Source organism: Bos grunniens, chromosome 21 (assembly GCF_055505025.1).
Source record: "Bos grunniens cultivar Pamir isolate PY7600 chromosome 21, Bosgru_T2T1.0, whole genome shotgun sequence".
Lineage (NCBI taxonomy): Eukaryota > Metazoa > Chordata > Mammalia > Artiodactyla > Bovidae > Bos > Bos grunniens.
Window position 1 is genome coordinate 11,533,331 of NC_141185.1, and position 12,309 is coordinate 11,545,639.

Consider the following 12,309-nt stretch of genomic DNA (forward strand, 5'->3'; position numbering starts at 1 on the left):
GGCACTGGGTGATTCATCCTGGGTCACACAGCCAGACACAGCAGGGCAACAGGTGACACACAGGACTACCGCCTGGGCTGGGACGGGCTTTCTGGCATCTGCCTGGCTCCTGGCAGCTTTGTGCAAGGCAGCTTCCTGCTCAGGGTCCCCACCCCTCCCAGACCTGCTGCCTGAACCACCCAGAAGCTCCTTCCTCCTGTGCTGGCAGAGCCTGGGCACCGCGCTCAGGGCATACACGGCCTCCAGGAGCTCCAGGGGAGGAGGAGTTCCTTCTGCCACAAGAACCTGGCATTGAAGGTAAGGGGGATGGGGGGGCACCTTCCCACCTGCCCCAGACCACCAGGGTGAGAAGCACTAAGTGTGGCAACAGCCTGGACACTTGCCGACGCCCACTCAGTGCGAGAGCTGAGAGGGGCAGCCAGGCGTGGGGGGAGGCCATTTCACAGATGGGGAAACTGAGGCACGGGGAGGGGAACAAATGTCCAGGAGGTACGGAGGGCAGACCTTGTTTCATCACACCCTGGGTCTTCAAGCTATGGGTGGGTGCAGAGCCCTGGGTAAGAAACCCCTTCAGCCAGCTCAGGGGAAGAGTCAGTGTTCTGAAGCCAGCTTGTAGAATCGGAGAGTCCGGAGAGATGGGAGCGGAGAGTACCTCCCTCCCTGAGCTCGTTTCTGCTCCTATGTGGGGGGTGGTACACACTCCCCTCACAGGGACACTGCGAGGACTCAGTAAGGGAAGCCTGGAGGGAAGCTCCTGGAACGCTTCCCGTCATCCTTAGACCACCCACCTAGAATCACACCAGGGAGATCCACGGGCACAGGGCTCAGCATGTGCCCCCGATGCTGGGCTCTGAGCTCTGAAACTGCTGCATTTAATCCTCGCAGCAGCCCAGCGAGGTACGAACTGTCACATCCCCATTTTACAGATGGGGAAACTGAGGCATGAAGCGCTTAAATGACTCCCCTGAGATGTCACAGCCAATGAGTGGGGATGCTGGGTTCCCTGGTCTAAACCTGTGTGCTAGAGGAACCTACAGGCTATTCGCCAGGCACAGTCCCATAGCTGGGGCCAGGGGATGAGGGGTGGACAAAGACACATTTGTCCACTGACTCAACAAATACAGAGTGTACATGGTGTGCCAAGGGAGTGTAGGGCGGTGCACACAGCGCAATGCCAACTGCCTTAGGCTTCTAAATGGACTCTAACCCACTGAAAAGCCCAAGGCGGCTGGCATCACACTGTGCACCGCCCCAGTAGGGCCCTACTGGCCTCAATCCCACACTACCACCCTGGCCACCACCAGTGCCCCCAAAAGCCTGCCGTAGCTCCTGGATGGGGCTACAGGTCCCAGGAAAATTCAGGCAGCCTGTGGATTGAGTTAGCTGGCCGGAAGCCAGGTCCAGCGGAAACAGAAACAGGCCTGAGGCTGGCCAGGAATTGCACCTCCTCCTACCTGGAGAAGCTTGGTGAGCAGGTGTGAGCAGAGAGCTGTGCAGATCAAAATCAAGAGCCTAGTGTATGCCCAGTGCTTTACGTAAGTGATTTCCATATCCCTGACAATGAGCTGGAAGTGGGACCTCCAAGGCCTTAGGATGCAAATGAAACTACCCCATGTTTCAGAGAGATGGACCAGCTTGCCTGAGGCCACACAACTCTTTGTAGATTTACTCTCTGACCCTAGGCCTGTGCCCACGCCACCCGTATCAGCCTTAGGTAGCTGTGTCAACTGCAGTCAGGACCCATTTTGTTTCCAGGGAAGGCGAGAGAGGTTTTGTGTCTGCTTGGTGACTTTAGGTAGATGACCAGTTTCTCTATCTGCCAGCTGAGCTCTACCCCTTGCATCTTCAGCAGTGGGCCTTTTTGTTTGTTTATTTGTTTTGGGGCTGCGCTGGATCTTTGTTGCTGCTTCCTCTAGTTCTGGCAAGGGGGCTACTCTAGTTGCTGTGCATGGCCTTCCCATTGCAGTGGCTTCTCTGGTTATGGGTCACAGGCTCTAGGGCACAGGCTCCAGCAGTTGCTGTATGGGGTTAGTTGCCCCACAGCATATGGAATCTCCCCTGACCAGGGATCGAACCCACGTCCCCTGCACTGGCAGGCAGATTCTTAACCACTGGACTACCAGGGAAGTCCCAGCAGTGGGCCTTTCGAGGTGGCTCCATAAATGGTAGCCCTTGCTACCGATTAAGCAGCAACTGAGAGCTCCCCAGTGGATTGAAGGCCAGCAAAAGGCATGCCGTCCCCCAGAATGTCGGCATCAGTGCCACCCCAGCTTGGACGCAGGATGCTGCGGTTTATGAGCTGGGCACAAAGACTCTCTCAGGGATATGGTGCACAGGGCTGTGTGCCGCCCAGAAGGAGCACTGATGGGCGACGTGAGCAGGCAGTTCAGTGTCCAGCTGATGGACTTAGTCCTTATTTGTTCCTCTGATAACTGGGCTGACCTTGGTTAATGTTTACCAGCAGCCTCCCCCTTCGCCCCTCTGGGTCCAGTGCTTAAATACGGGGAAGGACAGGGCTCTGTCTCCTCGGCCTCAGTCACCAGCCCTGACCTAGGACAGTGAATCGTAAGTATGCCTTCCACTGGCCAGAGGCCTCCAGGACCCTGCACTCCCCGGGCAAGCCTTGGGGATGCAAGGAGGATGGAGCAGGCTGGAGCCGGGCCACCTGTTGTCATAGTAACAGCAGCCCTAGGGGTCCTTTCCTGCTCCCCAAGCCTGTCCAGGGCTTCCCCAATTCCTCCCGGTGACTAAAGTGGCCCTCTGCGAACGGAAGTGGAAGTGAGGGGGTGGGGGCTGGCTTTGGCATCCAGCGACCTAGGAGGGAGTATGTATGTTTCTGCTGGCACAGCTCCTGTATCTTTCCCGTTGGTGGTCTTCTGTAGGTCTCGCTGCCTCTGCATTTGCTCGGGTGTGTATCTTTTCTTGCTTCTACAGATGAGAATGATAAGGCTCAGGGAGGGACAGTGAGTAGCCCAGGTTCACAGAGCAACCTGGTAGGGAAGCCAGGTCGGACCAGAAGCTCTGAGTTTCAGCTGTTCATCATGCCTCCATTCTCTGCAGCAGTGCCCAGAACAGAACCACACCAGGTCTCAGCCTGGAGTTACAGAAGTGGGCCCCCCTGTGCACAGCGGGCCCCTGGCCATCCTTGTGTGCCACGGAAGATGGGGAGCTGAGGAGGGCACTATCCTGGGGGGTGGGCTTTGAGCTGTATTCCTGAGCCCCTACTCTGCACAGGCAGCCTCTATTTAAGCCTCATGGCAATCCTCTGAGGTAGTTACCGTGGCGTTCCCATTTTACAGATGAAGACTTCTGGGACAGGGAGGTTCATCCCTTGCTCCCAGTTACACCATCTAGGATTCAAGCTTAGGCTGAATCCCCTCCAGAATCCCCGCTTCTGCCCTCATGCCCACTGCACAATCATCCCTTCAGGTCTCAGGCACCAGCTGGGGAATGGGAAGCCTGGTCTGGCTTTGAGTCACCTCTGATGCTGGGTGACCTTAGACAGTTGCTCATCCTCTCTGCCCTTTTGGGCAAAGCACAGATAACCTTGGCCCTCCTGCCCCTACCCCACTCCCACTAGCTTTGATCTCTGGACTTTAGGAAGGATATGATTTTTCCATCACTGGTGTTTGGAGATGGAGTACAAAAATGACCCAGGCCAAGGCAACCAGACTCTTTTAGAGGATCCTGAAAGAGCCACAGTGTCAACAACAACTGATGCCTCCTGAGAACTGACAGTGTGCCAGGAATTTCTTGGCAATTTGCACCTATTTCTTTTGCATAATTGTCTTTTAGGGGAAGTACACCCATATCATCACTGGGAAACTGAGGTTCAGAGAGGTTGAGTAACTAGTCCAAGGTCACAGAACTGATAGCAAATTGAGCGTGGGCGTCCTGGCCTCATAGCCTCTAATCTTAGCCACAAAGTGACGCTGCCTCTCTTTGTTCAGCCAGGCCACCTCTGAGGTTTTCTGTTCTGAGGCCTCTACCTTCAGCTTTGTATACAGAGAAGGGCTAAATGCCAAATTCAGGAATCAAAACACCCAGGATTAAATTCGGTCTTGTAGAGACTTCCCTGGTGGTTCAGTGATTAAGACTCCCCACTTCCACTGCAGGAAGCACAGGTTTGATTCCTGGTCAGGGAACTAAGATCCCACATGCTGCACACACAAAAAATTAGTTCTGTAAGCCGCCAGTTCAGTTCTGTGATTTTCAGTAATTTATTTAATTTCCACAGCCCCTGATTTCTCCATCTATATTGTTGTTCAGTGGCTCAGGCATGTCCCACTCTTTGGGATTCCGTAGGCTGCAGCGCCCCAGGCTTCCCTGTCTTTCACCATCTCCTGGACTTTGCTCAAACTCATGTCCATTGCGTTGGTGATGCCATCCAACCATTTCCTCCTCTGTCACCCTTGTCTCCTCCTAGCCTCAATCTTTCAGCATCAGGGTCTTTCCCAGTGAGTCAGTACTCCGCACCAGGTGACCAAAGTATTGGAACTTCAGCTTCAGCATCAGTCCTTCCAATGAATACTTAGGACTGATTTCCTTTAGGATGGACTCGTTCGATCTCCTTGCTGTCTCCATCTATAAAATGGGGCTAATAATAACTCCCACCTCTCAGGGTAAGCTCTGAGGGAAGATGAGACAGTGCATGGATACCTGCTATTCACGAAGTGAAAAGAGGAGGAGGATGCTCACGCTGACATTTGCTAAGAATAGGGTCTGGCAGCTAATAGTCAATGAATAAAGACCTGGAGAATTGAACTGAACATTTTCTAAACTCAGAGGCCATTCTGTGCAGAGCAGGGTTCCCCTCTCTGGTCCTGAGCAGTGTGGCTAACTGGCCTGGAAGAAATCTGCCAGCTCTCTAGCTTGAACCCTCCCTGTGCACAGGTAGGGCTTCCACACCTGCTAGATGCCCACCCACTCATCACCTTATCCATTCTTCACATCTGCCTTGCAAGAGATTCTTTTCTCCACTTACAGGAAGGCGAGGCTCGAAGAAGTGCAATCACTTGCCCAAGGCCACTTACCTGTAAGTGGCAGGGCTGAGTCACCCTGGGCTTTACCCAGGTGTCGATAGGTTGTGACCTTAGGTCACAGTCACTTTCCTAGACCCCACTGGGTCGCTCTTGATCACCATTTTATGTCCTGGGGGAAAGAAATGGCATGAGATTAGGCAAAGGGACAGCTGATTCATTGTCCCCGACCTACCCCAGACTCCGGAAGTGTCATTGTGACATCTTCATTCTGCTGATTTGAAGTTTGGTCCCTGTACCTCTGGGCACTTCGCCGTTTCCTCTCTCATCTCTGGTCAGCTCCCCAGCACTAGGATTTGGGGATTAGGGGGAAGGGACTTCCTTGGATAAAAGGGAGAGGAGAGAGAGGTCTTGGGCCCCCGAAGTTCTAAGGAACAGACTGGGAGGCAAAAGGAAGCCAACAGAGTCTCAAGACTGACATCACAGTGTTCGGGACCTAATTCTGACACTCACTGAATTGACCTGGAGACACACTGTCCCGTCTATAGTTCGAAAGGTGGGGAAACCAAGCCCTGCTCCAGCCAGCTTTATCCCTGACTCACTGCGTGGCCTTGGCAAGGCTCTGACCCCTTCCTGGCCTCAGACCATTTACTGTAAGACGAGGAAGCCAAAGGAGGTGATGTAACCCCCAGGCAGAAGGATGGGGTGGGGGCAGGGAGGTGCTCACCCCAGCTGTAGCCCCTCTTCCCCTCAGCCGCATGCCAGCCTTGTTACCTTCTTAAGGTCAACATCCCTCTTGGCAGGAGGGCACCTCACCCTGTAACCCCATGGGAAGTTTCAGTCCATCTTGTTCCACCAAACCCAGATACCCCTCTAATTAAGATTCCAGCATTGGTACACAGGGACCTCATTTAGGTCCCCCTTAACCTCAGTCTATACAGCTGGGCAGAGTGAGGCCCCAAAACAAGTAAATGCTTACCTAAGGCCAAGTGGACAGAGGTGGCCCTGTGTGCACGAGAAGCCACAGCCTCTGGCTCTGAGGCCAGTTGGCATATGTAGTGTCCCCACCGTGCAGAGTTCAAATCCCTCATCATCTCTGAGCCTCACCAAGATGGGGAATTTCCATCAACCGTGAAGGACCACACCAAAATCCGGTGGGGAGGTAGCGAGAAGTGCAAGGGCGATGGAAATATACAGAATTAATCTCAGCATCATCTTCAGCTCTAAAACCACTGGCTAGTTTACGAAAAATATAAACAGGTCTTACATAATCTGTGGTCTCTATTTGGGTTATTTAGAGGCCTGAAGTCCAGAAAAAAAAAAAAAAGGTAATGGAAAGAAACCAGTTTTGGACTTCATCTTGTTGTTTATTGGAAAGAAACTTTAAGTCCAAGGGGGTAAGTAAAACCCAGCATTCCTTGTTTCCAACTTTTTCCATATGCCAAGTTCAAGAGCTCCTTTGTCTTTGTATTTTATTAAAATGATGTTTTAGTTATGTGACTAATACCAATAGCCAGCTCTGTGGCTGCAGGCACACCCTCTCCTCTGCTTGGAACTCAGTTCCCTTATCTGGGAAGAGAGCAGGTGGTACTTAGGAGACCTCGGCGTGGTGGCCCAAGGCAGGGGTCTGTGTGGAGTGGAGGGAGCTCTGTGGGGCAGAGCTGGTCCTGTGTTGCTGCAGGAGACGCTGACTTTAATGATCACTAGATGGAGCCTGACGTTGCTGGACCACCCACAGGCCTTGCCATTCTCTGCTGTCTCCTCCGACCAGCCATGGAGCTCATCTTCCTCTCGTCATCCTCTGAGGGCTTCTGCTTGCCCATCTACCAGGCTCTCCTTCAAGCCATCTTCTCTCTTAGGTGCTTTCAACGTAAGGTGTGGAGTCTAGACTTAGTGAAGATCTTACTTTCAAAGATCCCCCAAATCTGACTTTCTACCTGTGACAAAGTGAGGACCAGAGAGACTAAGCAACTCATCCAAGGTCACACAGCTGGTGGTGACAGAGACCTAGATTAGAAGCCAGGTCTGTCTGAAAACGAAAAGATGCTTTTCCAACTCTTACCCACCCCACCCCGCCCCCCACCCACACAGAGACAAATTCCACTTGGCTGGAGGAGCCAGGACCTTCAGCACCCACAAGCATGTTGAGCAGAGCTGGGACAGAGGCAAGCAGGGTGGGTGGCAAAGCTGACCGTCAGCACAGTCCTGTGACTGAGGCCACAGACTCACTGTGAGGGCAGCCCTCCAGCTCAGGAACATCCACTAGGGGCTGAGGTTCACTGTGTGTTGGGGTACCGCCCCCCGCCCCAGCTGGGTTTCCTTACAGCTCTTCTGTGTGTCATTGAAGCAAGATCCCTCCCACTCTGGGCTGTCACCTCTCTGTCCATTAGGTAACAGATTTCAGTGGAAGTCCTCCTAGGGCTGTTCCCGATCCAATCATCCCTGAGTCCAATTCCGTCCACCTCCTGGGTCATTGTCCACTTCCTGTCCCTCAGTTTCCTCTTCCCAAAATAAGGGCAGCGGCACTTACACCTTGGGGTCATTATGGATATTAGTGGGGCCATCGAGAGCGTGGACTCCAGACCCAGATGACCTGGGAGTGTGATTCTGATTCTGCTACTTGTCTGTCCTGAAACCTTGGACAAGTGACTTAACCTCTAGGAGCCTGGTCTCATCTGTAAGCCCAGGGGTGTCGCATGACCTACGTCAGAGGCCTGTTACCAGAGCATGGTGAGATAAGACAGTAAAGAGCTTAGGATGGAATTTGGCATGCAATAAGCACCATCAAGTCCCTGCCATTGTTCTGAGTCTTTCAGTGACGCTGACATAGAAGAATGTTAGTCATATAGATCCTCGATAAACTGGTTGCTTTGACCTGGCATCAGTCAGTGGCCAAGGGACTCACTGTATGGTCTGATCCAGGCATGGTACCCTTCTCTCTTGCAGGATAATGGCACTCTCCATCACGCGGGGCCTTCTGCTGCTGGCAGCCCTGTGCTGCCTGGCCCCCATCTCCCTGGCTGGAGTTCTCCAAGGACACGCTGTCCAAGAGACAGATGATACATCCCACCAGGAAGCAGCGTGCCACAAGATTGCCCCCAACCTGGCCAACTTTGCCTTCAGCATATACCACCATTTGGCCCATCAGTCCAACACCAGCAACATCTTCTTCTCCCCCGTGAGCATCGCTTCAGCCTTTGCGATGCTCTCCCTGGGAGCCAAGGGCAACACTCACACTGAGATCCTGAAGGGCCTGGGTTTCAACCTCACTGAGCTCGCAGAGGCTGAGATCCACAAAGGCTTTCAGCATCTTCTCCACACCCTGAACCAGCCAAACCACCAGCTGCAACTGACCACTGGCAATGGTCTGTTCATCAATGAGAGTGCAAAGCTAGTAGATACGTTTTTGGAGGATGTCAAGAACCTGTATCACTCTGAAGCCTTCTCCATCAACTTCAGGGATGCTGAGGAGGCCAAGAAGAAGATCAACGATTATGTAGAGAAGGGAAGCCATGGAAAAATTGTGGATTTGGTAAAGGTTCTTGACCCAAACACAGTTTTTGCTCTGGTGAATTACATTTCCTTTAAAGGTAAGGTTGTGTAACCAGTCTGAGCTTTTTCACACAGAAATACCCCCAAAATATTCTCAAACACTCAGTTCTTAACTTTCCTGGCAGCACAGAATGGGATATAGCCGTGCATCTCTGCATGTGTTATTCAATTTTCCACCCATGACCACTAAAACTTCCTGTAATCAAATAGGGTTAGGGAATTATGGATTAAACAAAGTACCTTCATCTCTGCAGGACTTTTCAGAGCCCTAAATGTCCTAACATGCATTGCAAATTCCTACCTTGGAGAGGTGTATGATATGCAGTGCCTCCCAAAATAGAGTCAGAAAAACAAATCCCGAACCACACTTCTGACAACTGCAGTGCAGAGAAAGTAGTGACACCTTTGGAGTCAGGAAGACCAAGATTTAAATTCTTCCTCTACCACATGAGACTCCACGAAATTGAAATTCTGGATCCTATACCAGCCTTGCATTATTCTCCCCCAAAGTCTTTTCTGTAGACTGCTGGTTCACTTTAGACCCATTTTACAGATGGTAAAACTGAGGTTTGGGGCTTCCCAGGTGGCTCAGGGGTAAAGAATCCACCTGCCAATGCAGAAGCACAGGAGATGCGGGTTTGATCCCTGGGTCAGGAAGCTCCCTTGAAGTAGGAAATGGCAAACCCCTCTAGTATTCTTGCCTGGGAAATCCCATGGACAGAGGAGCCTGATGAGCTACAGTCCATGGGGTCGCAAAGCGTCGGACACAAGCACACACGCAAACCTGAGGCTCAGAGAGAAGTACCTCACCAGGAGGCTCAGGGCTCCTTTATTTCCCCACTGTTACTAAACCTTCTCCCACCCTTGGCTGATGTCCGCTATCTCTTCTCTCCAGGAAAATGGGAGAAGCCCTTCGAGATGAAGCACACCACAGAGAGGGACTTCCATGTGGACGAGCAAACCACTGTGAAGGTGCCCATGATGAACCGCCTGGGCATGTTTGACCTCCACTACTGCGACAAGCTCGCCAGCTGGGTGCTGCTGTTGGACTACGTGGGCAACGTCACCGCCTGCTTCATCCTGCCCGACCTGGGGAAACTGCAGCAGCTGGAGGACAAGCTCAACAACGAACTCCTCGCCAAGTTCCTGGAAAAGAAATATGCAAGGTGATCTCCCAGACAGACCGACCCGGGAGCTGCCACATCTGGTTCAGTCAGAGGGTGGGGGGATAGACCCACCGACCACGGCCATGACCGCTGTGTGTCTGCTTCCAACAGAGGCCAGAATGCATGCACGTGGTACCAGGCAGACTCCATGGGAGGGCTGGTGCCCAGGGGTGAGGAGTGAAAGTCCTGTCCTTGAGGACGTCCTCCCCAGCCTGGACACTGCCCGTTCCTGGTGCACAGGGAAAGCAATGTCAAATTCATGTTGTTGGCAAACCCAGAAAGAAGAGGATGGACTTTTTGGCAAAGGTGGCAGTTAAATGTAGATTACAGGATAGAGTGTGAATTACAGGCTAAAAAGTCCACGGCAGGATGGGGGCGGGGGAGGGGAGGATAATGCTTGGAGCATTATCCAAGATAATGCTGAAAAAGCCAACGCCCAGAGCAGGAAACTCCAGCACCTGTTTGAGGCTGGTTCTGATTCCTCTGTCATTAGATGAGTGTGGTTCGACCAGGTCCCCATCATGCACTCCATATCAGTACCTGTCTCTGTGTTTGTAAATATGCCCAGGCCCGGATGAGCAATTTTATCATGTATAACATAAAACAAAGATGAAAATACAGAAAAGTACTCCTCACGCCCTCAACAGATGTCACTCAGGACCTGCCACCACACCCCACAGTCCCCTGGGATCCTGGCCCTGGGGGAGTCCCAGTCTAGGGGGTGTGATGAAACCCTACAGGGAAGTAGTGAGTACAGTCCTTCCAGAAGACACCCCAGATCTCCAGGAGGCCTTCTCAGAGGAGGTGGCCCTTGAGAGGCTCTGCAGGACAAGAGGATGGCCCTGATTCTAATATCCTCTGACCCTGGGCGTAGAGGAACTAAAAGTGGAATAAACCAAAGTGTGAGAGCAGGGGGAGAGGGCGCCAACTGGAAAGAACAACCGGAAAAGGAAGCTCTTTCAACTCTGTGACTTTTTTTTTTTTTTCACGACAGTTCTGCCAATTTACATTTGCCCAAACTGTCCATTTCTGAAACGTACGATCTGAAAACTGTCCTGGGCGATGTGGGCATCACCGAGGTCTTCAGCGATAGGGCTGACCTCTCAGGGATCACCGAGGAACAGCCTCTGAAGGTGTCCAAGGTGAGTGTGTCCCTGACGTCTGTAGGTCAGAATGCGTGCGGGGCCACAGCTCTGGGGCGAGGCTGAGGAAGGGGCAGAGGGACGCAGGCACGCCTACAGACCAAAGCCCCTGAGGAATGCCATCGCTCCACCACGACGGCAGTGTGGTCAGCTGACGGAGGGGAGGAGGTGGCCTCACGTGCTTGGAAGTTGTGGCACTTACTCTCCGTCTCATCCTTGTCCGGGGACTTCCCTTTTTTGGGCCCCTATAACCCCCTACTTACAGAGAGACTTAGGCTCGGGGATTGCCAAGACCTTTTGGCCCCTGCATCTGAGACTCCGGGAACTACTGGCGAATCACCGAGTCAGTGATTTCAACCAAAGATGCCGTTTATTCAGGGGAATTACAGGTGCCCAAGAAAACAACTGCGGTTCAGTGTTTGTGAACAGAGTACTTGGGTGGGGACAAGGCACATGAAAGCACCCCTCAAAGTCCTGCTCCCCAAGGAGCTTAGTATCTGGTTCCACAAATAAGAGGGGAGCCAAGGAAACAGAAGGCAGGAAAATCTCTCCCCTGAGGTGATGGGTTGTTTCCCAGGAAGGCTGGGGAGGAAGAGGCTGGGGTACCCTCGTGGATCAGACAGAGGCCTTGCGAGCATCCCTCATGTGTCCCCTGTAGGGCCAGGTAGACAGCGATGGGGAAAGACAGGAGGCGAGGAGAGAGGCCAGAGGGTGCCCCACCCTGGGCGAGGCGCTCCTCCCTGCCTGGCTCCCAGGCCTGGGTGGGGGCCTGTCTCCACTCCCATGTGACCTCGTTGCTCTCCCGCCTTCCAGGCGCTCCACAAGGCTGCACTGACCATCGATGAGAAAGGGACAGAAGCTGTCGGGTCCACGTTTCTGGAAGCCATCCCCATGTCCCTTCCCCCAGACGTCGAGTTCAACAGACCCTTCCTCTGCATCCTCTACGACAGAAACACCAAATCTCCCCTCTTCGTGGGAAAGGTGGTGAATCCCACCCAAGCCTAACTGCCTCTCGGAGTTCAGCCTTCCCCTCCCAGGCCAGGTCCCCCCACTCCCTCCATGGCATTAAAGGATGACTGACAGCCCGAGCTTGCGTGTGGCGTGTCAACCCTTCGTCCTCTTGCATCTGAGTCTTTCTTTGCATCCCCAGGATGTGTGTGGAATCTGGGCCATGGCCCTCCTTCATGTGTCCACTGCATTAAGATGCCTTAGCATTTACGCTGCCCAACCCCGTGCTCGGCCAGGCTGAAAGGTCGGCTGAATCCCACAGCTTCCTGCCTCTCCCCCAGTCACTACGGAAAAGCTCCAGGCTTTCCGGTCTCCTCTGGGGTCCCCAGGGGGAAACCCCACAGGCTCAGAATCCAGCCCATGGCCCCCACCTCCATCCAGCGTCCACCGGGTCCTCCTGCTCAGCCTCATCCCCACTGGTCTCACTGTGGCCCCCACTTAGAGCTCCTCAGCTGCAGGCTG

At 53.2% G+C, this 12,309-nt stretch overlaps 1 protein-coding gene across 2 annotated transcripts; it reads left to right on the forward strand.

Moving 5' to 3' along the window:
• Window positions 1-203: 203 nt before the first annotated feature.
• SERPINA1 (serpin family A member 1) lies at window positions 204-11,927 on the forward strand. 2 transcript variants are annotated; one of them, XM_086363103.1, is made up of 5 exons: window positions 204-297; window positions 7,926-8,569; window positions 9,427-9,697; window positions 10,692-10,839; window positions 11,653-11,927. In XM_086363103.1, exons 2-5 carry the CDS (start codon window positions 7,930-7,932, stop codon window positions 11,842-11,844), a joined length of 1,251 nt encoding a protein of 416 aa, XP_086219229.1. In that variant the 5' UTR covers window positions 204-297; window positions 7,926-7,929; the 3' UTR covers window positions 11,845-11,927. The 2 variants fall into 2 exon arrangements, with proteins under 2 accessions (XP_086219229.1, XP_086219228.1); XM_086363102.1 differs by lacking the exon at window positions 204-297 and adding an exon at window positions 2,523-2,565.
• Window positions 11,928-12,309: the final 382 nt, after the last annotated feature.